The sequence below is a fragment of the Carassius auratus genome, unplaced genomic scaffold (assembly GCF_003368295.1).
Source record: "Carassius auratus strain Wakin unplaced genomic scaffold, ASM336829v1 scaf_tig00217401, whole genome shotgun sequence".
Classification (NCBI taxonomy): domain Eukaryota; kingdom Metazoa; phylum Chordata; class Actinopteri; order Cypriniformes; family Cyprinidae; genus Carassius; species Carassius auratus.
In genome coordinates, this window is record NW_020529050.1 from 31647 (window position 1) to 56881 (window position 25235).

General features: G+C 37.5%; 1 protein-coding gene and 1 long non-coding RNA gene across 5 annotated transcripts; both read right to left on the minus strand.

Moving 5' to 3' along the window:
- Positions 1–12228: 12228 nt before the first annotated feature.
- LOC113100918 (uncharacterized) lies at positions 12229–13862 on the minus strand. Of its 3 annotated transcripts, none has more exons than XR_003289842.1 (3): positions 13799–13862; positions 12598–12686; positions 12229–12443 (listed from the first exon to the last, which is right to left on the minus strand). It is a non-coding gene; the product is annotated as an uncharacterized LOC113100918 (long non-coding RNA). The 3 variants fall into 3 exon arrangements; XR_003289843.1 differs by lacking the exon at positions 13799–13862 and adding an exon at positions 12910–12944; XR_003289841.1 differs by lacking the exon at positions 13799–13862 and having other exon boundaries at positions 12598–12873.
- Positions 13863–14478: 616 nt separating this feature from the next.
- Positions 14479–24898, minus strand: LOC113100917 (activated CDC42 kinase 1-like). 2 transcript variants are annotated; one of them, XM_026265408.1, is made up of 16 exons: positions 24413–24898; positions 24054–24231; positions 22649–22719; positions 22010–22216; positions 21767–21919; positions 20766–21043; positions 20563–20689; positions 20333–20479; positions 20104–20198; positions 19434–19628; positions 18424–18515; positions 18255–18299; positions 16804–18170; positions 16630–16725; positions 16415–16542; positions 14479–16201 (listed from the first exon to the last, which is right to left on the minus strand). In XM_026265408.1, the coding sequence occupies exons 1-16, from the start codon at positions 24458–24460 to the stop codon at positions 16156–16158; spliced, it is 3273 nt and encodes a 1090-aa protein (XP_026121193.1). In that variant the 5' UTR covers positions 24461–24898; the 3' UTR covers positions 14479–16155. The 2 variants fall into 2 exon arrangements, with proteins under 2 accessions (XP_026121193.1, XP_026121192.1); XM_026265407.1 differs by having other exon boundaries at positions 22010–22237.
- Positions 24899–25235: the final 337 nt, after the last annotated feature.

Below are 25235 nucleotides of genomic sequence, written 5' to 3' on the forward strand. Positions count from 1 at the left end.
GCAACAGCGAGAATAAAAGTTATGCTTTCTTTCTTTGTGTGAACATTTGGGTGATGTTATGGTAAACTTCCCACATCGTGACATAGATGAGGGGGCATGTTAGAATAAGACTTTTTTACTTTTATAAAGAATCTCTCTTTCAATTTGAGACTTCAGTCTTTGCAACTTCTAAGCTTGTAACACTCCAAAGAGAAAGGGAAAAACTGAAAAATCGCAATATATGACCACTTTAAGAGAAATGTTCAGGGCTCAAAACAGCCCATGAAGCTGCACAGAGGGGGTGTCGCCTTTTCCCTGCTTTTCTTTTTATAGTTTCCTAAGGGACAGATTTCTTGTGGTGCGCAGCATTTCATAGTGCTGATCAGCAAAATTTTGATTTTCATTAAGTCTATGACTCCTCATATTAACTACTTCCAACTGTCTAAAATTAGCATTGGTTTAACTTTTATCCCAACCTGGAATCATATTGTACAGTTTGTTTAAAGTAGTTATGGGTCATTCAAAAGATCTTCCACAATGATTATGATTTCCACAAAAAAAAAGCAACACATCTGTTTTCAACATTGGTAAATGTTACTCGATCACCAAGTCAGGATAGTACAATGATTTCTGAAGAATCATGTGCCACTGAAGACTGGAGTGATGGTGCTAAAAAATGAATTACATTTTAAAACATATCAAAACAGAAAACATAAGAGATGCAAAAACATAAAAAAAAAAACCCAAAAAACTTAGCATACAATTTTTTGAAAGGTTGTGAAAAGGTATTAAAATTCATTTTCAAAAAACATTTCAGCATTACCACTAAATATCCAAGTCTGATCTAACATACAACTGATCATAAGCAGAAAGTGAGTTTGACTGAACCAATGACACAGTAGGCATGAAAACCAGGTGAAGTACTCATTGATTATATGCATATTTTTAATCTTTTGTTCATAACCATCATCTCTGCAAAGAAACCTCCTAGACAAAACATTTTTTTTCATAATGTTGGGACAGCAACACCATTACAAAAGAAATCCATCCCTCCAGTGTGCTTTCAGCTGGGTGGCTGCAGATTATTGAATTTGCTCGGTGTGCGGTGCGCTGCTCAAGGTGATAATTATAAAGTCTGATTAGTTCATATGGGTGGACATGAGTGAGGTGAAGAGGCCTCAGTATAGAGTGGGATTTGGTTTATGTGTTGTTCAGCTTCTTCTCTTACACATTAACCACACGCATGAACATACATTCATTCAAACACAAATCACATCCACACGAGCTTCACAGATTCCATCAGATTGTATACACCATCACACTGTAGGTGTTCTAGGTTTTCTTGCAGAAATTCAGAGCCTGAAAATGAGAGTGATACAAGTTTGAGACAACAATAAAACACTATCCAAACACCTACAGATGGGGACTGAACTAAAAAAACTGAAATTTCTCCATAAGGTCTCAGCACTGCTAGAAGTGCACAACATATTTCTACCATTGGTTATTTCACCAATATAACATACTTAATTTACTTGAAAAAACAACAACAAACATGATTCACTTCAAACATCCTATTCATCAAATCTTAAACAAGTATCATGATTTCCACAAAACTCTTCTAAGAAATATCTCAGCTAAGAAATATTTCTTGACCCCCAAATCAGTATAGTAGAATACTTTCAGAAGGATCATGTGACAGTTAAATGTAATCTAAAATGTAATCTATAACCTACAATTGAATATCTAGGTTTCATACAACAATTTAAATGTTTTCCATTGCTTTCAAAGTGGATCCCGGCTGGTACAGCTTGTCCACAACCTTGAGAAGATCAAGAATTTTGCTTCCAAAGCCTAAGTCAATGACAAGCCTAAACCCCATCTTTCTAAACTATGTTTCAGTATGCCAATCATCCCATGGGTCTTTGCAACAAACCAACAAGCCACAGCTCTCTTTTTAAAGTGTACCGTATGTGTGAATAGTGACTGTCGCAACAGATTTCCATCAACGTTGCCTTATGCCTCAAGATGGTCTCTTCAAATAGTCCCACAGTGAATCGTGACAGGGTTACAAAATACACTAAAATGTCCCTTTGCATGCACAGGCTCCGAATAACAGGGCAGAAAAAAAGCTGCATTATTCTGGAAAGCAGGATACCTTACAGCACGGCCATGAGAAAGGAGAAAAAGAGAAGACAGAAACCATCCGAAGAGATTACCCATAAGAAATCCAACAGGAGTAGATGGGATTTAGTTAGGTTAGGGTTTCAACTAGATAATTCACCAAAACCAACAATGTTGACGATGATAACACCAAAGGCTTATCCATGATTGCACCAAAGCCCAAAGCAATAAAGTTTAGTGAAGTCAGAGAACACTTGAACAATGCTTCAATGAACAGTCAATTAATCAGTTGACAGTTCAACAGTTCAATTAACATTGAAGCTTTACTCCACAAGCTATAACTGTCATGCTCAGACCAAATCTCTGTTCACAACTGAAAATCTGATGAGGACAAACAAAGACATAATTTTGGGATTTTCAACATGAAATCAAAATGGTTAGAGTGTGTGACTCCTAACCCTAGGGTTGTGGGTTCGAATCTCGGGCCGACAATACCATGACTTAGGTGCCCTTGAGCAACACATCGAACCCCCAACTGCTCCCTAGGCGCCGCAGCATAAATGGCTGCCCACTGCTCTGGGTGTATGTTCACAGTGTGTGTGTGTGTGTTCACTGCCTGTGTGGCACTTGGATGGGTTAAATGCAGAGCACGAATTCTGAGTATGGGTCACCATACTTAGCTGAATATTACGTCACATTCACATCACCAAACTCCTCCCCCCAAACCACATCATACAAATACCACTCACATGCCCATCAGTTCACAACTAATACATTTTAATAAAATTATTGATTATATTCTTTGAGCATTCATGAATGCCATGATAAAAATTTTTACAACGTTACAAAAAGTGCTGTTCTTGTAAACTATTAATCATAAAATATATCATGGTTTCCACAAAATACAAAGCACAACTATTTCCAACATTAATAATAAGACATTTAGCACCAGCATATGAGAATGATTTCTGAAGGATCATGTGACACTGAAGACTAAAGTAATGGTGAATATATGAAAATGAGTAACAACAGCACTTCAAATGTCAACAAACTAAAAGTCAACAAATGTCATATTGCTTGTCATGGTTCTGCAGTGAGATTTTTCCTCTCAGTTCTGAAATTTTCCACGGACCTCTTTGCTATTTGAGACAGAGCCCAAGAGAAATGCTGAATAAGAGAAGCGAAACTAACCGTTTATGTCAAATAAGAACAGAGGGACATGTTCCCTCCTTACACTGCATGATTTTCACCAAAACATCTCAATTTCTCATCACGCCGGGAGTGTTCTGTCTAACATGATATGAAATCCATCCAGGGTGCTATCAGCTGGGAGCCTGCTGTATATTGAGTTTCCTCAGAGTGGGGTGTGCTGGCCAAGGTCATAATAATGAGGTCTGATTAGATCATATGGGTGGACATGAGTGAGGTGAGGAGAAATTTGTCTTATATAGTCTTGATTAGCTTCTTCAAACTCTCATTACACCAAAAACATCCACGGACAACATGTAAGCATCATGCCAGCTTTGTATTCACCATCACACATAAACAAACTTCCATCGATTAAAGAAATGGAAGGTAAAGTGTTACAGCTGATGTAAAACCACTGTTCAGCCAGACATCCAATCATCTATAGACGGCGACTTGACATAAACAAGAAAATAAGCTAATTTAATTAGAAAAAACTAAAATATTTAAAACACTCATAACTGGAAACATATAGACATAGAGGAAAAAAAAAGAGGTTCAATACGTGATATTCAGGAGGCCAAGAACCTAGGCACCTCAGATAAGGTCCTAGTACACATTGATGCTAAATATGGTTGCCACTCCTATTCGAAGTCTGAGTCAATACTGCCAGAGTTCACAATATAATTCACTTCTGAAATCAGAATAAATCAGAAATGTGAGGTCATGAAAACAAATAATATAAAAAAAGTGCTGTCAAACAATTATTCACATTCAAATTACGTTTTTGTTTGCATAATGTGTGTTCTATGATAATTTGTTATGTATAAATAACACATACAGTATATTTACATCTATATATTCATATAATTTTTATTGTGAATTAAAATATTTAATATATAAACTTTTTCCAAAATATATACTGTACATGCATGTGTTATATATAAATAATAAATAAACCCAACACATATTATGTAAACAAAAATGATTATTTTGGAGGCGATTAATTGTTTGACAGCAATAAAAAAAAAACACACCTTTCCATAGTGACAGCAAATTCAGTTGACTGAACAACAGAGGACAAACTTCACTTTCCATAGGCCCCAGATCTAATGCCATGGTATAGATAACAACATACTTATCTCTTCCATCCAGACACAGGAAATCACTTTCAGGCCCAAACCTACAGCACAGCGTAGGGAGTCGTCTGCTCCCACTCTCCCTGGTTCCCCTTGGGAACGGGTGGAGATATGATTAGGGGAATAACAGTAAAGAGGAGCTTGAGAGGTCAAAAGGATGCCATTTCCACCATTAATCATGTTCTTCTGAGCTATGTTAGCTATGCTGGCGGTGCCACTCTTCTCCAAAGCCACTGGGAACCAATCACAGAACCGCACCACAGCGGATTCATTCACATTAATTTCTCTTCATAAAGTGTAGCAGGCATTTGTCCAGAAATGTACATGTAATGTATGCATGGTAATATACAGGTGCTGGTCTATAATTAGAATAATCATCAAAAAGTTGATTTATTTGACAAATTTCATTTTAAAAAGTGAACTTTTATATTATATTCATTCATTACACACAGACTGATATATTTCAAATGTTTATTTATTTTAATTTTGATGATTATAACTGACAACTAAGGAGAAAAATAGAATATTAGTTAAGACCAATGAAAGAAAGGATTTTTTGAAATCTTGGCCAACTGAAAAAGTATGAACATGAAAACTATGAGCATGTTTTCAGCACTCAATACTTAGTTGGGGCTCCATTTGCCTGAATAACTGCAGCAATGCGGCATGGTATGGAGTCGGTCAGTCCAATTAAGAACAAGGAAACTATGGTCCTTAAACAAGGTACTTTTAACTTTGGCACTGTGTGCAGGTGCCAAGTCCTGTTGGAAAATGAAATCTGCATCTCCAGCAACAGGAAGCATGAAGTGCTCTAAAACTTCCTGGTATATGGTTGCATTGACTTTGGACCTCAGAAAACACAGTGGACTAACACCAGCAGATGACATGGCACCCCAAACCATCACTGACTTTACTCTGGACCTTTACTCAAAGACTTTGGGACCCTGATTTCCAAAGGAAATGCAAAATTTAATTTCATCAGAGAACATAACTGTGGACCACTCAGCAGCAGTCCAGTCCTTTTTGAAGCGAGATGCTTCTGACGCTGTCTGTTGTTTAAGAGTGGCTTGACACAAGGAATGCAACAACTGAAAAGCATGTCTTGAATACATCTGTGCGTAGTGGTTCTTGAAGCACTGACTCCAGCTGCAGTCCACTCTTTGTGAATCTCCCCCACATTTTTGAATGGGTTTTGTTTCACTATCCTCTCCAGGGTGCGGTCATCCCTATTGCTTGTAAACTTATTTTCTACCTCATCTTTTCCTTCCCTTCACCTCTCTATCAATGTGCTCGGACCCAGAGCTCAGTGAACAGCGAGCCTCTTTTGCAGTGATCTTTTGTGTCTTGCCCTCCTTGTGCAAGGTGTCAATGGTCATCTTTTGGACAACTGTCAAATCAGCAGCCTTCCCCATGATTGTGTAGCCTACAGAACTAGACTGGGAGACCATTTAAATGCCTATGTAGGTGTTCTGAGTTAATTAGCTGATTGGAGTGTGGCACCAGATGTCTTCAATATTGAACCTTTTCGCAATATTCACATTTTCTGAGATACTGAATTTGGGATTTTCCTTAGTTGTCAGTTATAAATCATCAAAATTAAAAGAAATAAACAGCTAAAATCACATATTAGAAAAGTATGCAGTGCTGAATATATAGCACTATATATAAGGCAATGAGAAAATATATATTAAGATATATTAATGCATAAATCATGGTACTCTGGTGAATGGTGGCGGACTGACCTGGAAGACAATAAATCATTGAATAAAGTCTTTATTTCAGTTTTCTTTGACAACAAAAAGAATTATCGTAGCTTCATAAAAGTACAGTTGAACTACTGATGTCACACGGACTATTTTAACAAGGTCCGTACTACTTTTCTATGCTTTGAACCTGTCAGTTGCATTGCTGTCTATTCACGGTCAGAAATCTCAGATTTAATAAAAAATATCTTAATTTGTTTACCTGAAGAAGAACGAAGGTCTTATGGTTCTGAAATGACACGAGGGTGAGTTGGGAGTAAATGACAGAATTAAGGTTTGAGGGGGAAAAAAAGCTTCTCTATACCAGGTGCGGCTCATACAACAAACTCTCTTTAGATGTTCCGACAATCATTTCTGACAATTCACAAGCCATTGAAAAGACATGATGAAAGACAGAACTAGCCCTTGACATTAACATGTGCTGCCATGGAAACTTTAACTTGAACAACCGAGCAGTCGGCAGACATTCTGCCATACATAAACACTTCTCTGTTCTCTACAGTGTGTTCAGCATGTCTACAACAAAAATGTGTGCTCAAAAAGAAAGGCAATGGCAATTTAAAGGAAATTCCAGATTCAGTTAAATTCAAAGATTCAAAATTATTTTTCTGTGATCAACATTATGCCAAAAATGCTTGAGCTAAAGCTGGCATAACCATTATTTCTGTAAATATGGTTAAACTGGATTAAATTTTTTTTCTTCATATTTTAAGTTTAAAAAGCATTAAAGTTAGCATACCAACAAATGTCTAAAAGGTCCATTTATTGCACCTTGAAAGCCATTGAGATATCTGCATGAATTCGGTTTATTTGATATCAAGGTATTGCATAGTGGCCCATTCTGCCATTCTGATGTATGACGACATTAATATGACACTGAATATGTTATGTCTAGTGATACTGCTACATATCTGGCAAGACAGATGGTGTATGTGAGTGTGTGTGAACGTGGAAGGATATGTGCCCTGAGACTATCTCAAATACATCAGGCACGGAATCTCTGCTCACGTACACATACTTGTCATTGACATTTAGCAGACATTTTTATTCAAAGTGACTGATATATTTTTGTTCCCATCTCTGCAGACAAAATTAAACAATATACTGGAAAGACTTTCCAATAATGACAGTCCCAGCCTTGAAGGAAATTCAATAATGATCAAAAGTGATAGCGCTGAGCTATCCTTCACATATAAGGTTCAATAGACACAGAGAAGCTACATTTAAAAGCATTAAAGTCTCCTTTGGGGAAAATGGTTATACATTATTAAACTTCTTACTAATTTTCTTTGGGCCTGAACCTCCTAGGAATAATTCTGAAAATTTAGTTCATTTAAAGAAAAGTGTTAAAATGTTGCACGTCAGTTTTTCAGTAATAAAGACTAAAAGTATCTCAACAGGCTTTTTCCTTTTAATTAGGTTTCATGATTTAAGTCATCAGTTTGAGTGTGCTGTATTCCAACAGATTAATTTAACTAGATTCCTGCCTTTCAAATTTTGAACTAACTAAAGAGAAATCAGCTTCGCTGTCAGCTAATGATTGTTCATTCCACACAGCTATCTGCAAATTAATGCAACACTCACTTTTTAAAGGACATCGGAGTCTGCTTCCTAGTCAAGAAGAACAAACTACCGTTCTGCTAGAGCACCTTGCCTTCTTTTCCAAAGCCATTCATCACATTGTCAATTACTGCAGGAGAAAAGAGAAAGTGCATACATAAATCACCATTATGAGTAGGGTCGGGAAAGAGGCGGGCAAGGTGAGGTGACACAGACTCACAAAAGTATGAGTCACAAAACACATAAGTTTGATATACTTCAAATTCCTCTCTTGCGACTGATAATGTGGTGAAAATCGTTCCCAGTCTGACGAATTGAACTTAAAGGGATAGCTCACCAAAAAAACGAAAGAATTCAGTAAAAATATATAGCGATCACAGACTGTCAAGCTTCCTTTTCAAAATATCTTCATTATTTTGGTTTATACAAACAAATTTGATTTCTGAGTGTGCTACCCCTTTAAGAATCTGATATTCAGATACATTGCACATAATTTTACAGCTCAAATTTAAGTGACAAAAAATCCATAGGTAGAATGTGCCGTTCATCATTTCTACTTGATGGGGCATTAAGAGCTTTTGACAAGTTGCTCTCATGTGCAGCTGAGCAGCGTGAAACTGGAGCAGGGCGTATGGTAATACGGTAAAATCAACAACATAGCATTTAGCCTAGGCCGGGTCAATGTAAGTCACTGTACCATGAATCATTAATTCACCCTGAGCCTGGAGTCTCCCCGCAAAAAAACCCCACCCTTACCGCAAATTCCCTGTACACTTGCTTAGTCACCTACTCAAGAACTGTAATGACTAATAATGACTAAGTAGGGAGACAAAGAACAAGGTGGATGTACTGTTTTCAGTCTGTCTTCAAAGGTAATACAGAAACTGGAGGTCAGAAAGAGATGGGGGTGCTCAGCAGCCATTATTCATGTTTAAAGAAGTCCCTCTGTGCTTTTTTAATGACCATCTCAGTCGCTGATGTGCAACTTTGTTTAGTGATGCATCTGTGTCCATTTCCACAGCCCATTACAGGCATCTGTCTTCATTAAACACCGGGATGCTAAGAATACCCATAGAGAGACAACAAGAGGAGACTTTCTGTTGACTTCTATTGTTTTAGATGGAGCTGATCATATTTTTTTGTCCATTATCACTTATAGAAACCTTTCTGCATTTTATATTTTCATTAAGATATTCGTTGTGCTTATTAAACACCGCATGACCAGAAACCTCAAATTTTGGTCATTCAGAACTGAATTTTGTCATTTAGAACTAAACAAATTAAACTCAAATGGACACAGAATTACAATTCATATTTGGATGGTATGAAGAAAAATTAATGAACTAAAATTCAAAGAAAATTTTAAGACGAAGATAGATGAATATAGACAGACAGAAATAAAATGAACAGTGTTAGAAAGACAGCAAGAGAAGCAAGGAAGACAAAGACAGCAAGAAAGCAAGCAAGAAAAAAAAAGCGCATAGACAGACAAAATGGACAGAATGCTAGAAAGACAGAAAGAAAAGCAGCAAGAAAAATCAAGCAAGCAAACAAGAAATTTTATATTAAGCTAATGACATTTTCATCACCTAAATTTATAGAATTTCAACAGAACGTTAAGACATTATTTTGCATGTTCATAAATTAGTTTTTCTGGCTAGTCTGTAACAGGTAAAACACAAAGAGGTCTAAGAAAAATGTATCTTATATGGCGATGTTTTATTAATCTTAAAAAAGAACACTGAAAATACATGCATCAGGACAACATAAAGCCATTTTCACACTGGTGATGCACAGAATCACACCTCGAGAAACAGATCCTAATTATTATGACATAAATTTTGAAAAAGCCCAGTGGACGTGAATGAGCAGAGGTGAAAAAAAGTACTTAAAATTTCACATCACATAGCACAGAATGAAGAAAACAAACACGTTCAACCAAAAGTCAACGCTCTGGCCAAAGGCTTCTGCTTAATGAGAGGTGAAACAGGAGAAGACGATGACTAAGTGAGAGAGGCAGACTGAATGACAAACATGCATTACGTCACACATTTTAGAGATAATCAGAAACTTTGATGGGTGCATTTGTATCTGTTTGTCATCAAGGTGTAAATTAATTTGCTGTCGGCTTTTCATCAAGGTGGGAGGGGAGCAGAGAAGCAGTAAGAAAGAGGGGCGCGTGTTTGGTGACCCACAGTTATCTGTTGCTATGAAAATGACAGTTTGGGAATTGATAGGTGTAAAGCTGTTTGAACTACAGCCATGGTCTTATCTTAAGACGAGCCACCTGCACCCTCACATTTGTGTCCCTCCCCCCAAATGTTAATATCTGAAGTCTGACCGTCAGACATTAAAGTGCAAAGAAAATGTCACTCAATGCTCTCTGTCTACCCCTCAGGCCTTTCACAATACAAACAGAAAAAAATAGCTTTTTTCTTGCTTCACAAGAAATGTTACATCATAAATCCATAAAATGGCTAGACTGCATGACTCATGCCGTTTATTAGTACACAACATATTAGGATTCCACAACTTTTACATTTTGGTGATCTGATCTTTTAAAAAAGATAAAAATACATTCCCCTATTCCAGTTTCCAGATAAAATACTTTCCTATATTCCAGAGAAGTAAATTGTTCGACTTCACCGAAAAGTGTTGCCAGTCTCTACACTGGCACTATCAAAACTTTGTCCTGTTTGTTTAAACATTCTGACCAGCCTAAGATAGCAACAGGCTCAACCAGTGGAGTTATTTTGGGGCGGGGCTCTCTGTCTGGCTAACCAATGGCAAGAGTGTTATTAAAAAAGCAATTCTGTTAAGTAAGAATAAAGTTTCGCCTTCAGGAGGGATTCAATAAAATTAGCTATTTAGCCTGTCGAGGTACAAAGAACATAGTGATCGATGCAGTAGATAGATAGATAGATAGATAGATAGATGGATACAAATGAACAATGTTAGAAAGAGCAGCAAGAAAGAAAAAAATTATACTAAGCTAATCACATTTTAAATCCCCTAAAATCCCCCCAATTTTTGTATGTTTAGAAACCATTTTAACCATTTAGATTTATCAGCAAGTAAACGCAACTGTTCTGATGAGCTTTTGAAACTTCAAGCCTAGTGGATAAATGGTTTTTGTGGTGCCATTAGCGCAGTCTCATTCAGCTTTTGGTGCGAAAACATAACACACATATATCCAACTCTTGTTATTTTTTTTATGTAGAGGGAAATTATGTTGCAATGATTAGCATTATCGCTAAGCCCTACTTGTAGCCCTTGGGTTTAACACCTTTAAATGAACCTTTCTGGTGCTCAGGGAAGAGTGTGATGGGACTAACGCTATCTCACGACCAAATCATACGTATTTTACGAGGTGGCTAATTCATATGAATTTGTATGACCTCACTCGTACGAATTTATATGATTTGTCTAAACCCCTGTGTTGGTTAGGTTTAGGTGCGGGTTTAGGTATAGGTCATTCGTACAAAATTCATACAAATTGTGCAACTCGTAAAATACATACTATTTGGCAAAAATCGTATGAATTCGTAAGAATTAGCCCCCTCATAAAATTTGTATGAATTGCCATGGGATCAGGTTTGATGGGACCAATATACTCAAGTCTGACAGCGAGTCACAGAAATTTTAGGTCTCTGACACAGCTTTTAAAGCTCCAGTAAAGACAAGACAATAAAGCTGGGAATATGTCCTCTTCCCTTCCCTGTATGGACAAACAACCACTGCAGACAGCACTTTCAGATCTCTTGGTAATAATGAACACACACCCTTTAGTTTATCCAACTTTATCATCTTGCTCCCGAGATTTAGAGGATGATGAAATATAAAAGGTTTGAAGAATCACCAGCTGCCTTGATATACCAGGGCAACTCATCGGATATTACACGAATGCAGTGGGTATTTTTCGATAAGAGTTTAAAGAAACATCTTGGGACTCCTATAGTGTTTCAATCCTGATTTGAATTTTTTTCAGTAATATGATTCAGGGCCATTTCAATATATTCAGCCTTTATTTGCCACAGGGTTTTAATAAACAAGGGAATTATTGAAATAATTGTTATTGAAAGGTTTGCTCGAATGCCTTCTAGAATATTCTAGATCAGTGGTTCTCAATTGTTTTTGCTTCAGGGCTTTACTTTGGACGTCAAGTGTTGCCCCATCACAAAAAAATTAAATTTGTCATGCAAACGCAAATAAAAACGTCCTGAAAATCTTAATAGTTTCAACCCATGCCAATTAGAATCAATAGAAAAAAACATTTTGGGAGTACTTGGAATTCGTAATACTATTGAATATTTTGCCAAATTAGCAGTTAAGGTGTATGAATTAGCACAATCACATTTATGTTTTCACACAATTTATCCACTGACGATTGGGTTTAGGGGTGGGGTTAGGGGAGGAGCTTCCTGCTTTTTCTTACAAAAAAAGCAAACTCAGAAGGCACACAACATCATAAGACATTGATATTTTGTTAAACATCGGGTGACCTTTAATGTAAATGTTAATTTGATAATAATAGCGATGTCAGATGATGTTGATATTTGTTGTTTTTAGGTTGTGTACCCTAAATCCAACATTAAGTCAACATCAAATTGGTGTCAAATACTGACGTCAGCCGAAATTCATTCTCAATCAAAATGAACCGTCTGTCCGATGTCAACCCAACATAGATGTCCTGTGCCTGTTGGGAATCAACCAATCAAGTCATCCAAATTCATATAAAACGGTCACCTCATTAAATTAGACATTTAGCAGAGAATGATAAGATCACCAAACTATGAAGTCAGGAGTGTATTCGCATTCCAAAGTACATATGCTTTTACCAAATTGCTCACCTCAACCAAACACACGTTCACACCAACACCTCCAGGACTGCAAAGTCAGCGGCACGTTGAATTAAGAAACTCTGGTGAATTACTGGCACCTGCAAAAAAAGTCACAAGGCTAGCTGAGCCTCGTTATCACTCTCACATACTCTCTTCTCTCTTTTTCTTGGCCTTATCATGATACGCAAACTATATATCAAAAAGAAAGGAGTGGAAAGCATAAAGAGATTAAAGTTATATTAAGTTGCTTTGGTTTGCAAAGAGTACATAATAAAAGTATACTAGTTTAACCAGTCCAGTTTGAATCAAACTTGTACTCACAGCTGTATCATCTAAATATGGATTCAATTAATCAATCAGCCTCCAAAACAGCAGTCTAGGGTGTTAAGGCCCCTCCAATCAATTACTGATTAAGCTGAGAGCCAGCCCACCTTAGTATTGATTTAGAAGACCAACAAATAAGTGTAATTTAATTATTTAGGGCCTGCAGTGAAATAATCCATAAATTACATCACTAATCATGACTTTACGTTAACAAGATATAGATTTAACTGATGTAGGAACATGTCTTACCATCTTAACAATAATAATAATAATAATAATAATAATAATAATAATTTCTATATAGTCGAAATTGTATAATTTATAATAACGACACTTTACATTTTAATTTGAACTACATATACAAAACAGTTTATTTTAAAAGGAGAACATATCGATTTGAATTAGTTTACATAGGCTTTTGGGAAAACAAATCTATAGAAGACAAATTTGTAGACTTCTGGGAAAATAAATCTGTAGAAAATGATTTATTGGCTACTTTACTTCCCTAACCACACCAATTTAAACACAAGGGAGACATTTCCACTGAGTACAATAAAATTAACAACCGAATATTAACTCTGACAAGGGGTAGTCTAAACATCGTCTAAATTAAAGACATTCATAAAGTTCTGGTGGGTTAGATGGGTCGTTGCTGTTGGGATTTATTTTGTTATAACTTATAATAACTGGCTAAATTACATTATCCCACTTATTAAACAGCTTCCTGATTTAAAAAAAGATGCATATGAAAAACTATTTGACTTTAGTTTTCTAACTGTAGAGCAATACAAAGCTTTAGAAAAATAAACCTGATAGCAACCAACCTAACACAAAATGAACTGCAGAAAACATAAATTTGTGTCAAAATCTAAAACCAGTTACTTACTTCTCTGTTTAAAAATTTCTCACTTTCACCTTGTTGAACCTCTTACCTGTTCATTGTCAGTCGACCCAATTTCGACCCCCTGTAATAATTCGGCTCGGGGTCAAAATTGGGCAAAACACATGAATTATTGGGGATTATTCTGAATTAATCCGCCTTAATGCAAGATGAAAATAATATTCACAACATGGAGTTGTGGTTTTCTGTTAAACGTTTTAACATATTAAACATATATAAATAAATATCTATCTATCAAAACTATATTTGGTAAATCATATTTATTAGATAAAAAAGGCTTGACATAATTATTTATGACATAAAAAAATATTTTCTCCAATGTGTACCCGAAATGGGCTTCCACAGACAATTTAAATAGCTGCTATTAGTGTAATCGAAAACGAATTAATTAGAGTCTGGAAATACTAAATATGATAAGAGTAACTTTCAATGCAAAGCTGTCATTCTTTGGCATTACACTGACATCTAATGGTGGATTTGAGAAATAATGGTGATATCATTTTGATGCCTTATAAACTAACATCCAGGCTCAGTGGGCCATACATCCACGTTAATCGAGTCCGGTTTGATTTAATTAGGATCTTATGTTCAGCATTTGATGTTAAATAGCAGCCAAAATTGTTTAAAATCAAGTGAAAGACTGAAATAATGAAACCCCAAACACAACAGTTTTAAATATTTACTTTATACAAAAATACAGATAGATAATTATACAACAAACATGTATAAAGCTTTTACAGTAAGCCCAACATTCTGCCATTCACTTCAGAAAATGTGGGATGCAACCTACATGAGGTGAGCACTGACACAGGCTATAATCCAAAAACTGAATTGCAACAGCAATTGCGTAGACACGAATACAAAACCAGTGCAGGTAAAATATAACTACAACACTGAGCATCTGGACAAGAGGCAGATGAAAATTACAGAGCAGAGAGCAGAAGCCTCAATTTGCTTAGCCAGACGTCTGTATGTGATTGATTTAAAGTGTTTGACATACGGTTGACATGTTCTGACAGAAGAAAAATGCACAAAAAGAAATGTTATTCAGTTCCATTCATGTAACAGATAAGGTTATTTCAATAACACAAACTTCCCATCTTCACACAGAGACTAAGTGACGTTTCTGTGATTTATGAACCTGAGCAAAATCGCAAAATGCATAATGGAGAACAAAATTACTTAAAAGTAAGCTAAATCAACAACTGAGGACAAATGACATTTTGTCTTAAGTGTTCTTGTGATCAAAAAGAAAATAAAGACCAACAACTAACAAAGAAATTAATAATATATTACAGTAGGTGCATTTATAGGTGTATTGTCTGCAGTCATCATGTCACATGAAAATGGGTTTATTCTAACATATAAAACTTTGACATATCTCGTCCTCACTCCAACTTATTTTGGCCAAGAACCAGCCACATAGATGGGAAGAGATCATTCTGAGACCATCTAAAATTACTTAAAAATATAACCAACTGTGGGGGATCTGTGGCTGTGACATCCAAGGCTCTCTGGCTAATTATAACATCATTGAACAGAATAAAATGAATGAAATAGTAAAGGCTTAAATAAGCAACAAGAAGGCCTGTGATCTGCATGCAACATCATGAATGAGAGTTAACAGATGTATGAGCATTATTAATAAACAGGGGCAGAAAGGTGCAGTCACATTAGGAAAGTTCCTGTGAATTTCACGCAGAAAGTCACTTTGACACCAACCAAGCAGCTTTCTAAGGTGTTTTCTTATGGAAAATTCCTGGTCATGTGGAATGCCTTTGAAATTACAGATTTAGCCCATGAAAATCTATCGAACAACTGTAAATGTGACCACACCTTAATGGTCAATACATCCATTCAAAAGGTTATTGTGTCTCTATAGTATACCCTGCAACGTCTTTACATAAAATCAATGACATAGTGACCATTACAACTCAATAATATTCATTAGCTGTGCTTACAAGATTCACATTGTGTCTCCAATTTTCAGATTATCACCTATGCCCCTGAATAAAATATTCTGAATAAATAAACTACAAACATTGTACAGGCTGAAAGTCACATATGATGCAGTGAAAAGCAAACTTTTTAGCAAATATATAAAACACAATCTAATGTACATGGTTCAAATGTTCACATTGCACTGTTGTACTTCAAGTAAGTGAATTTTGCATTTGTTTTGCATTGATTATAAGCAGTAAAGCAATGAATATTCAAATGACCTGCAAATATCTACTGGTCCAGAGTCAATGAGCTGTAGATGAAACTCAATTCTCATTAGCTGCAGTGGAATGGAGATCAGCTCTGTTCTTCTACTTCCTGCCATTAGAATCTGACACAAATCAGAGAGATATCAGTGAGAAGATGATTCTTTCTACTTTCTTTTTTCTGCATAACACAAAAGAAGACATTTGATTTTTTACATGCATAACACTGGAATCTATTGATTTTCAATGTGTGAACAAAAAAAATTATTATAAAATTACATTTTTAAAATGTTCTTTGTTATGTTTCACAGAAGTCATACAGTTTTGGAATGATATTAGGGTAAGAACATGGTGACAATTTTAATTTTTGATCCATTTAATCATCATATACTACCTATGTCTAGATGGACCGTAGGAGTCCAGCATTTGGGTGCTGGCTTGCTCCAGATTCCAGCTACATCTCTCCAGAGCTTCCATGCATTCAGGCCGTGCCTTCAAACCCAGTCGAAACAACTGCTCCACCTACATCAGAAATCAGTATACATGTAAATGCTCTTATTATCTATGAGTACTTCCCTATTTTGAGTCTGAAAAGGAGCAAACGGATACCTTCAGATATTTCACGGCCTCCTGAGCATTCCAGCCGTGTGCTTGAAGGGCCGTTTGACACTCCTCTACAGTCACTCCATGTACTGCCTCCTGCACCTACAGAAACACTAGTCGGTCATCTCAGAATACTATAACATTGAGTAGCCAATGGTGAGAGCAAACTGAATTGCTTACTTGTTGGAGCATTACACGGTTGTAGGCACCTACTTGGGTGCTGCCTGGCCAGGCAAAACTGCTGGATGTCCCACTGGTGGGGCCTGGGGAGGCATTGGGCTTGTTAACTTGCTGTTGAACCATGGGTCTCACAGTGGCCAAATTTGTAGTTTTTTTCTCCTCGTTTCCTTCAGAGTCCTTTAAGAATCTGTTGTACTTGTCCAGGTATGCTGGTTTCTCAGGTAGCAAGTAGTAATGAGTGCTGCTGGCCTTCACACCACCGTACACTATAGGAACGATGCAAGGACTCTTGGCTGGAGTCTGGGCCACTTGAGTAGAGCCGTACTGAGAACTTGTAGTGGTGGCCGTGGATGTAGAAGACATGGTGGAGGAACTAGATGGCGCAGAAGAATAAGAAGACGGGGACAGGCAGGAACCCAGAGATCCAACACAACAGAGGCTGGACCTTTGCTGAGGGGAGCCGCCTTGCGGCGCCATAGGGCTTGGTGCCCGAGAGTTGGGTTGAGATAGAGCGTGATCCCTCGGGGGTATCTGAGGTGGACATCGGGTCCCGTCTTCATTGTCTCCAAGGGAAACTGACAATCTGCTGCCGTATATTCCTGCCCGCTTAGAGGGTCGCATGGGCGGGATTGGGATTCTTGGAGGGATTTGAGGCTTGTCCTCATAGGAGGAGGGCAAGATGATCTGGCGGTGTGGGGCGAGAGCTGAAGGAGTCGGGAGGGGTGAAGAAGGGAGGGAACGGCCGGTTGGAGGGACCCGAAGCTTCACCATCACTTCCCTTTGAAGCTCCTTGAATATGTCTGCTGATTGTGAAAAGGAGTGTACTTCCTCAACACGCTTGGTTGGTAGAAAGAGATTGTCCTCAACGTTGCGTTTACCATTGATATTAACGCCATCTTCTGATTGTGTCTGTTCAGACACTACGTCTTCCTTTGACACAGAAGCATTTATGGAGCTTACTTCCATGTCTTCTTGCTCTGCACACTCAACAGCCACCTCGTCGTATGCCGGAAGAGGAGGCAGGGGTCGCGTGTCCCAATCCACCACTGGAGTAGGGTGCATGGGGTTTGGCAGGGCTCGATTGGGGCTCTGCGGCGGTGCCATATCTAAGATTGAAGCAGCGTAGGATGCAGGTGGCTTCGCTGTGCTAGGGTTGGGTGTCTCGGTAATGGGGGAAGGTGATGTAGAGCTGAAACTGTCATCTCCAAAGTCAATAAGCGAGACTTCGCTAAGGCGGTCGCTCGTACTAGTGCTTTCCCAAGGGCGGAGGCGCAAACTCAGGTATGTGGGAGTCTTAAGAGAGAGCTTCTTCACGCCTGTCACTATCAGATCATCATCATCGTCCAGCACAGAGCTGTAAAATGGTTCTGGAAACAAGCCATCAGGCAAAACTTTAGGAAATCTGCTTTTGTAATGCAGTGATTGGAGTGAAGAAGAGAAATGGTTCTTACTCTTAAGAGCAACGGCTGGTTTAGGAGGTCTAGGAGGAGGTTGTTCTGACACAACAGTTGAAGCAGAAAAGATCAGATGGAAAAAAAGATAAGCAGAGCAAAAGAGAGAAGTGGTGAATCTGAAGAAGAACAGAACAGCCCAGCTCAACAAGATCAAGTGATTGCTTACTTTTAGTCCGGTTTGGAAGTTTAGTGGGCTTGGCAGCATTTGAATCCATCCCAAGAACATCTGGTGGATCCATGGGATTACCGAGGTACAGACTGAACACAAGGCACACTGGATAAATAACAAAATCCAACTCTATATATATTTTCACAAGTTTTCCAGTGGTTCCCAACAAAGGGGCCGGGCCCCACTAGGGGGACCCTTAATTTAAATAAAAAATCTAAAAAACACAGAAAATAAAAAGTTAACTGAAAATTATTTTTTTATATAATATAATATAATTTCCCCCTCAATAACTGTTGTTTTTAATTTAATATCATTTACTCCTTGAAACAATTTAAATCACAAAACATTATTAATTAATCTATCAAAGCTTCCAATTTCTTCTAATCCAAAAAGTGTAAAAACACAGCAGAAATTACAATAAAAATACAGACAATCTGGTTGTTAAGTGATGACGTAAGAAGCGCTGTTTCTGGGTCCAAGCCTCAAATCGCTTCACTTGAGAATACGACCTCAGCAGTCGTTTATGAGCACTGTTTATTTATGATAATCATTTAAGCTAAACGTTTTCAAACTTACGGTATATAACATTACTACAGTCTCCGTGCTCACAGCGTCCCAAACAAATATATATATATTTTTTAATATATTTATATTTTCATTGTCTGGCTATCTGGGACTTCAGTATGGAGTTAAAGGTTAGGATTATAACTTTCTCTGTAGTATTATATCACATTTTACAGCACCTTTTGTTGTTTTCTCGTGGTATCTAATAGAGCGTTTGGACACGGAAGTGGTGCTACGTGACGTCAGTTTAAACAAGCAAATAGCTTGTATCGAGAAGTAATATTGTGCCAACAGGGGACTTTGAGGCAAAAGGGTTGAGAATTGCTAGTTTAGAATAATATAAACTGAACACAAGTAAAGCAGTCTGTTCCTTGAGAGATCAATATTCCATAAGGTCTGTTAACAAAAGAAAAGATGACTCATAAATGGTCATTGTATCTTACTCATCAATCTTGTCAGGGGCACCCCAGCTACGATGTGGGTCTGTGTCTCCATGGCCTGTGTGGATGAAACTGTGCTTGAGAGGTCGGCTGATGTCGTGAGCAGACAGACCGGCCACAGAGGTCACCACGTTCCTAGGGAACTGCCCTACCTTCAGGGTCTGTCTGTTCTGACCCCTCCACCAGTAGTTCTCTGCTCTGCAGCATAAAAATAGATTTAAAACCCTGTAAAGGTGGCTGATCAGCATGAATGGTGCAGGACACCTACACAATGAAGTTTATTGCTTAAAGGAGTAATGGGTTCTTTAACATCATCACAAATAGCTAAATTTATAAAGCCAGCCAAATAATTAAATGTATTTAAATTACCATTGTTTATATTAGCATTGTACAAGCACATATAAATATATAAAATATTTAAGTTTTTGTGTTAACAACTAAAGCTGTCAATAGATTCATTTAATCATCTAGTTTGTTTTGATCAAATTCTGTAAATGTTAATATGAGTTACTAAATATACATTTTATCTTAATTTTAACTTACATTAACAAGCTTATGTCAACATCCTTATTTTATTTTTATTTTGAAGATAATTTTTTTCTGTCCTGAACTGACTTTGCTCTATCTGAGCAGAAAAAAACTAATTGACAAAACCACCAAAATATGTCCTCACCTTCCTTCAATTATGGTGATGATGTCATTAGCATGAATTTTAAGCTTGTCTGGCTCATCAAAGTCCTGCAGTGCCCTCATGTCTGTGGGCATTGTCTAAAAGCAAATTAGAAAGACTTAATTAATTAAAACAACAAATAATTATTTTGACATTCTTGGATACATGCAAGACCTTGACAAAAGGATGTTCTATCCTGTATCACCATCTGCTTTTACTATCCACACTTTACCTCCACAAGGAAGTCCCTGAGGGACACAAATGTCGGTCTGTCCTCGGGTTTGGGCGACCAGCCCTGCAGCATGACGTTATAAATGTCCTGCGGACAGTCTTCTGGTTTGATAAGCCTCTCTCCCTCCCTATCGATCTTATGGAGAATCTATACAGAAGGACACGCATACAAATGTCACACAAACTTTACTTACAGAAAAACAGATGTGAGGCTCAGGAATGAGAGTATACCTGGCTACCATTGAGTCCAATCCAAGGTTCCTGTCCATGAGTGAACATTTCCCACAATGTCACTCCAAACATCCAAGTGTCACTGGCATGGGAAAAGGTTCGGGTCTTTAGGCTTTCTGGAGCACACCTGCAACGCACAGAGCATGTTGACATGGGCTAAGGGAATTGATAGTAAGTAGAAGGTGGTATATTATTCTTCTCACCAGGCAAAGGGGACTTTGTGGTGCTCCTGCATCACATAATGATCATCGTTCTTAGGCAAGGCCCTCATAAGGCCGAAGTCACCGATTTTGATGAGGTCATTGGAGGCTAAAAGGATGTTGCGTGCAGCCAGGTCTCTGTGAATGAATCGTCGGGACTCCAGGTACGCCATGCCACAGGCGATCTGAACGGCGTAATGGCACAGCACTGATATCAAAATATGACCCTGACGCTTCCTCAAACGGTCTAATAGAGAACCCAATGGGGCAAGTTCTGTCACCTGAAACACAAAAATAATAGACAAAGTGCTTTAAAAGCATACAAAAGGAACATATTTTACACTATTGTTTAAAACGTTGGAGTCTGTTAATTTTTTGCTCACCAAGGCTGCATTTCTTTAACCAAAAATACTGTACAAACCAGAATATTTTGAAATATTATAACAATTTCAAAATAAGAGTTTTCTGTTTTAATAAAATTTAAAATGTAATTTATTTCTGTGTTGGTAAAGCTGAACTTTTAGCAGCCATTACTCCAGTCTTCAGTGTCCTATTATTCTTCAGAAATAATTGTATATATATATATATATATATATATATATATAGGTCCATCCAGGTATTGATTGCATAAATTAACATACTTGGGATTTTCTGTTTTGCTAATTTTGATTGATCTTAGGAAACATTCAAATATTTCGAGATACTGTATTTTTTACTTTCATGAGCTCAATCATCAAAATAAAAAAAATAAAAAACTTTTGTAATGTTTTACTTTACATGTAATGAAACCAGAATATATGAAAGTTTCACATTTTGAAATAAGTTTTTAAAAAATTATAAAAAGAATTTTTTTCACGATATTCAGATTTTTTTAGATGCACCTGTATAAAACGTAGTGACCTCAAACTTTTGACCTGTAGTTCGGTTGTATTTGAAAGAAACAATTTTTTTTTGCTGGTCCAAAATGCCATTTTTAGTACTTCAACTACTGTATCATTCCTCACCATCTTCATGGGGTGTGTGAGGACAACCCCATAGAGACGAATGAGATTTTCGTGGTCCAGGGAATGCATGGCGTTAACTTCCCTTATGAAATCATCTAGACCTTCATCCTGTTCCAACAGGTCTGTCTTCAGGCACTTCACAGCCACATTCAGCTACAGCACAGGAAAAAAAATCATTCATTATATTTACTATCATTACTATCTCATCTTTACTAGCGTCACTTATTTTCCTTTTTTTCCTACCACTCTTCCAGTCGGGGCCTGCCATTCTCCACGTTTCACCACTCCGAAAGAGCCGTCTCCCAGTTTCTCGTAGAGGGTGATGTCTCTGTCACTGATGAGGCAGGTGAGATTGGCTGGCTGGCCGTCTGGTTGGGTTGAGGATGGGGAGGAGCTGCGGAACACCACTGGGGTTTGGGAATCAGAGTCAGGCCGCTTCCCGGTGAACACCTGCTGGCCCAAGCACAGAGACTACAGCTGAGGGTGATTCCACCTGCCTCTCTCTTAAAGATGCAATAGCTCCTCAATCAGTAAAACATGTCATTCACATGCCTGGAAGACATCTGTGATTATTGATATGAGGCTCAGATGCTCAAAACGGCTTTGAAATCTTCCACAAATTACTTGCTGATGTTAAATGCAATTTCTTGATCTTAAAGTGTTGCCATGCCAACACATCAAATTTGAACACTCGTCTGGGATGTTTTGTGGCTCTTCACATGATTAAAATTTCATGAAATTCACACACAATGATTCACTAAGGCTTAGCCAAAAATTAATAAATGGATGTGGAGGGCAGGCTCTATTGCACCCCCTTTTGATTGAAGTGAAGTCAGTTTTACGTACAATCAGACATTTTAAATTTCTGGATGCACACCTTACCTTGCTCTTCCATGACTTCCGTTTGCACATTGCCCTTCTCTTTTTCACTGCCTCCCACAGCCGTCTCTGACCTGCAGATCCAGAGATAGAAGAAAAAATGCCAGGAGGTCTAATTATAATAGATATGTTCAGTATACAATATGATAAAATGTACTATAATATTCACCTAATCTTTTATATTATATAATATTATACAGTGCTGTCTAAATAAATCAATCAATCAAAATATAAATCCAAATAAATAATAAACATATACAGGTGCATCTCAATAAATTCGAATGTCATGTAAAAGTTAATTTCTTTGTATGTATTAAGTAAATTCAGTGCACACAGACTGAAGTGGTTTAAGTCTTTGGTTCTTTTAATTGTGATGATTTTAGCTCACATTTAACAAAAACCCATCAATTGAACAGATCTCACGCCTCTGACATTGTCTGTGGTTCAGGAGTGGCTTAACAAGAGGAATACGACAACTGTAGCCAAATTCCTTAACACGTCTGTATGCCTTGACCACAGCCTCAGTCCATTCCTTGTGATGTTCACTCAAATTCTTGCATAGATTTTGTGAATCTTTTTCTTACACACTTTTTCCTTCTACTCAACTTTCTGTTTACATGCTTGGATACAGCACTCTGTGAACAGCCAGATTCTTTGGCAATGAATGTTTGTGTCTTACCCTCCTATTAAAGGGTGTCAGTGATTGTCTTCTGGACTACTGTCAGATCAGCAGTCTTCCCCATGATTGTGTAGCCTAGTGAACATTTACATTTATTCATTTAGCTGATGCTTTTATCCAAAGCGACTTACAATTGCTATATATATATATATATATATATATATATATATATATATATATATATATATATATATATATGTATATGTCAGAGGTCGCACGCCTCTGGATCAACTAGGGGTTAAGTGTCTTGCTCAAGGACACATTGGTGTCACACAGTGGATCCGAACCCGGGTCTCTCACACCAATGGCATGTGTTTTATCCACTGCGCCAACACCACCCCCCAAACCAAACTGAGAGACCATTTTGAAGGCTCAGGAAACCTTTGCAGGTGTTTTGAGTTGATTAGCTGATTGGCATGTCACCATATTCTAAATTGTTGAGATAGTGAATTAATGGGTTTTTGTTAAATGTGAGCCAAAATCATCACAATTTAAATAACCAAAGACTTAAACCACTTTAGTCTGTTTGCACTGAATTTATTTAATACACAAGTTTCACTATTTGAGTTGAATTGAACTGAAACAAATGAACTTTTCCATGACGTTCTAGTTTATTGAGATGCACCTGTACAGAATTATTAATAATAAAATATAAAATAAATGAAGCAAAACACTTTCCAACATTCAAAACTCCTCTCACACACTTCAAACACATGCCACCCCACTCACCTGGGCGGCCCATGCCAATCTTTTCAAGGTCCTCATTTTTGACATAGTCAAAGTGTGAGAAACGTGTGACATTGAGCTCATCACGAATGCGTACGAAGTACTGCTGAAGCTGCACATCGGTGAGCAGCTCCATGAGCCACTCGGTTCCCTCTTCAGACTGCATGTCTCCACCGTCCGACTGCACACACAAAACATAAGACATATTGTTTTAAGCATAAACATCTTATTATCCTCCACATTTCTGCTTCTCAAGCAAACCTATCTTATTTGAAGCTTTTTTAGAAATTTATATTGGAAAACCAGACAAAAATACAGTTCTTCTTTGCTTTGTTGTGAAAACAGTAGACCTAATCTTTTACCTGATCTTTTACATCATAGTGCCGCTGGTATTCAGAGACCGCCGCCATTTCTACATGTAAAGCAGTGCTTTCAGGCAGTGTGTGTATGAGTGAACCGTACTCCCTCGGGGTGTGTCCTGTTTTCACAGTAAACTGTCGAGCGTCTCCTCTAATCTGCGAGATCTATTTGTTTGATTCTTCTTCTTCTTCTTCCCATCAGCAGCTACAAAAGCCCTCTCTCCTATAAGCTAAAGTCAAAAATAAAGTGAGTAATCTGATTCCTCGCCCAGACAATAGTTGCAGTCTCATGTGAAATTGTGTCTTCTGTTGCAAAACCTCTGCCCAGCCTCCGGAGTATTAGTGTGAAAGATTATTCCCACCCTTTTAGATGAATGAATCAGTGCACAAAATCCAGTTAATTTTTGTCTTCCAAACATGTCAGCATCCATCCATCCTCAGTCTCATCTCCTCAAGTCTCCAGTCTCAGTCAGAAGAATGAAAAAAATTTCACAGCTTGTTAACGGTAAGGTATTTCCATCCATTATTACTGCTTTCTCTTGCTGAGTCACTGCAGCAGCAGTACGAGTGAGCAGACACAATCCTTAAATGCACTATTGCTGTATAAACCTGAATGTGCTCTAAGTGCTTACCATCACACTGCTTAATATCACACCACGGTAGAGAAAAAAAAACATGAAAGTGTTAAACTGACACATATCAACATCAATGTCAACATTATCAGATTGACCTTTTGCTTTTATTTGTGCCTATTAGCTAGACAGATATATTTGACATAAATATAAACAGACAATTACACAATTAGCCTAACAATTAGAACCAATTC

Excerpts from the sequence above, each read along its gene's own strand:
- LOC113100917 (XM_026265407.1), bottom strand. The coding sequence starts at position 24,460 with ATGGCGGCGGTCTCTGAATACCAGCGGCACTATGATGTAAAAGATCAG. Across the intron at positions 22,720-24,053 it reads GATTGGCATGGGCCGCCCAG|GTCAGAGACGGCTGTGGGAG; the intron begins GTGAGTGGGGTG and ends CTGGATCTGCAG. Across the intron at positions 16,726-16,803 it reads ACCGTGTAATGCTCCAACAA|GTGCAGGAGGCAGTACATGG; the intron begins GTAAGCAATTCA and ends GTGTTTCTGTAG.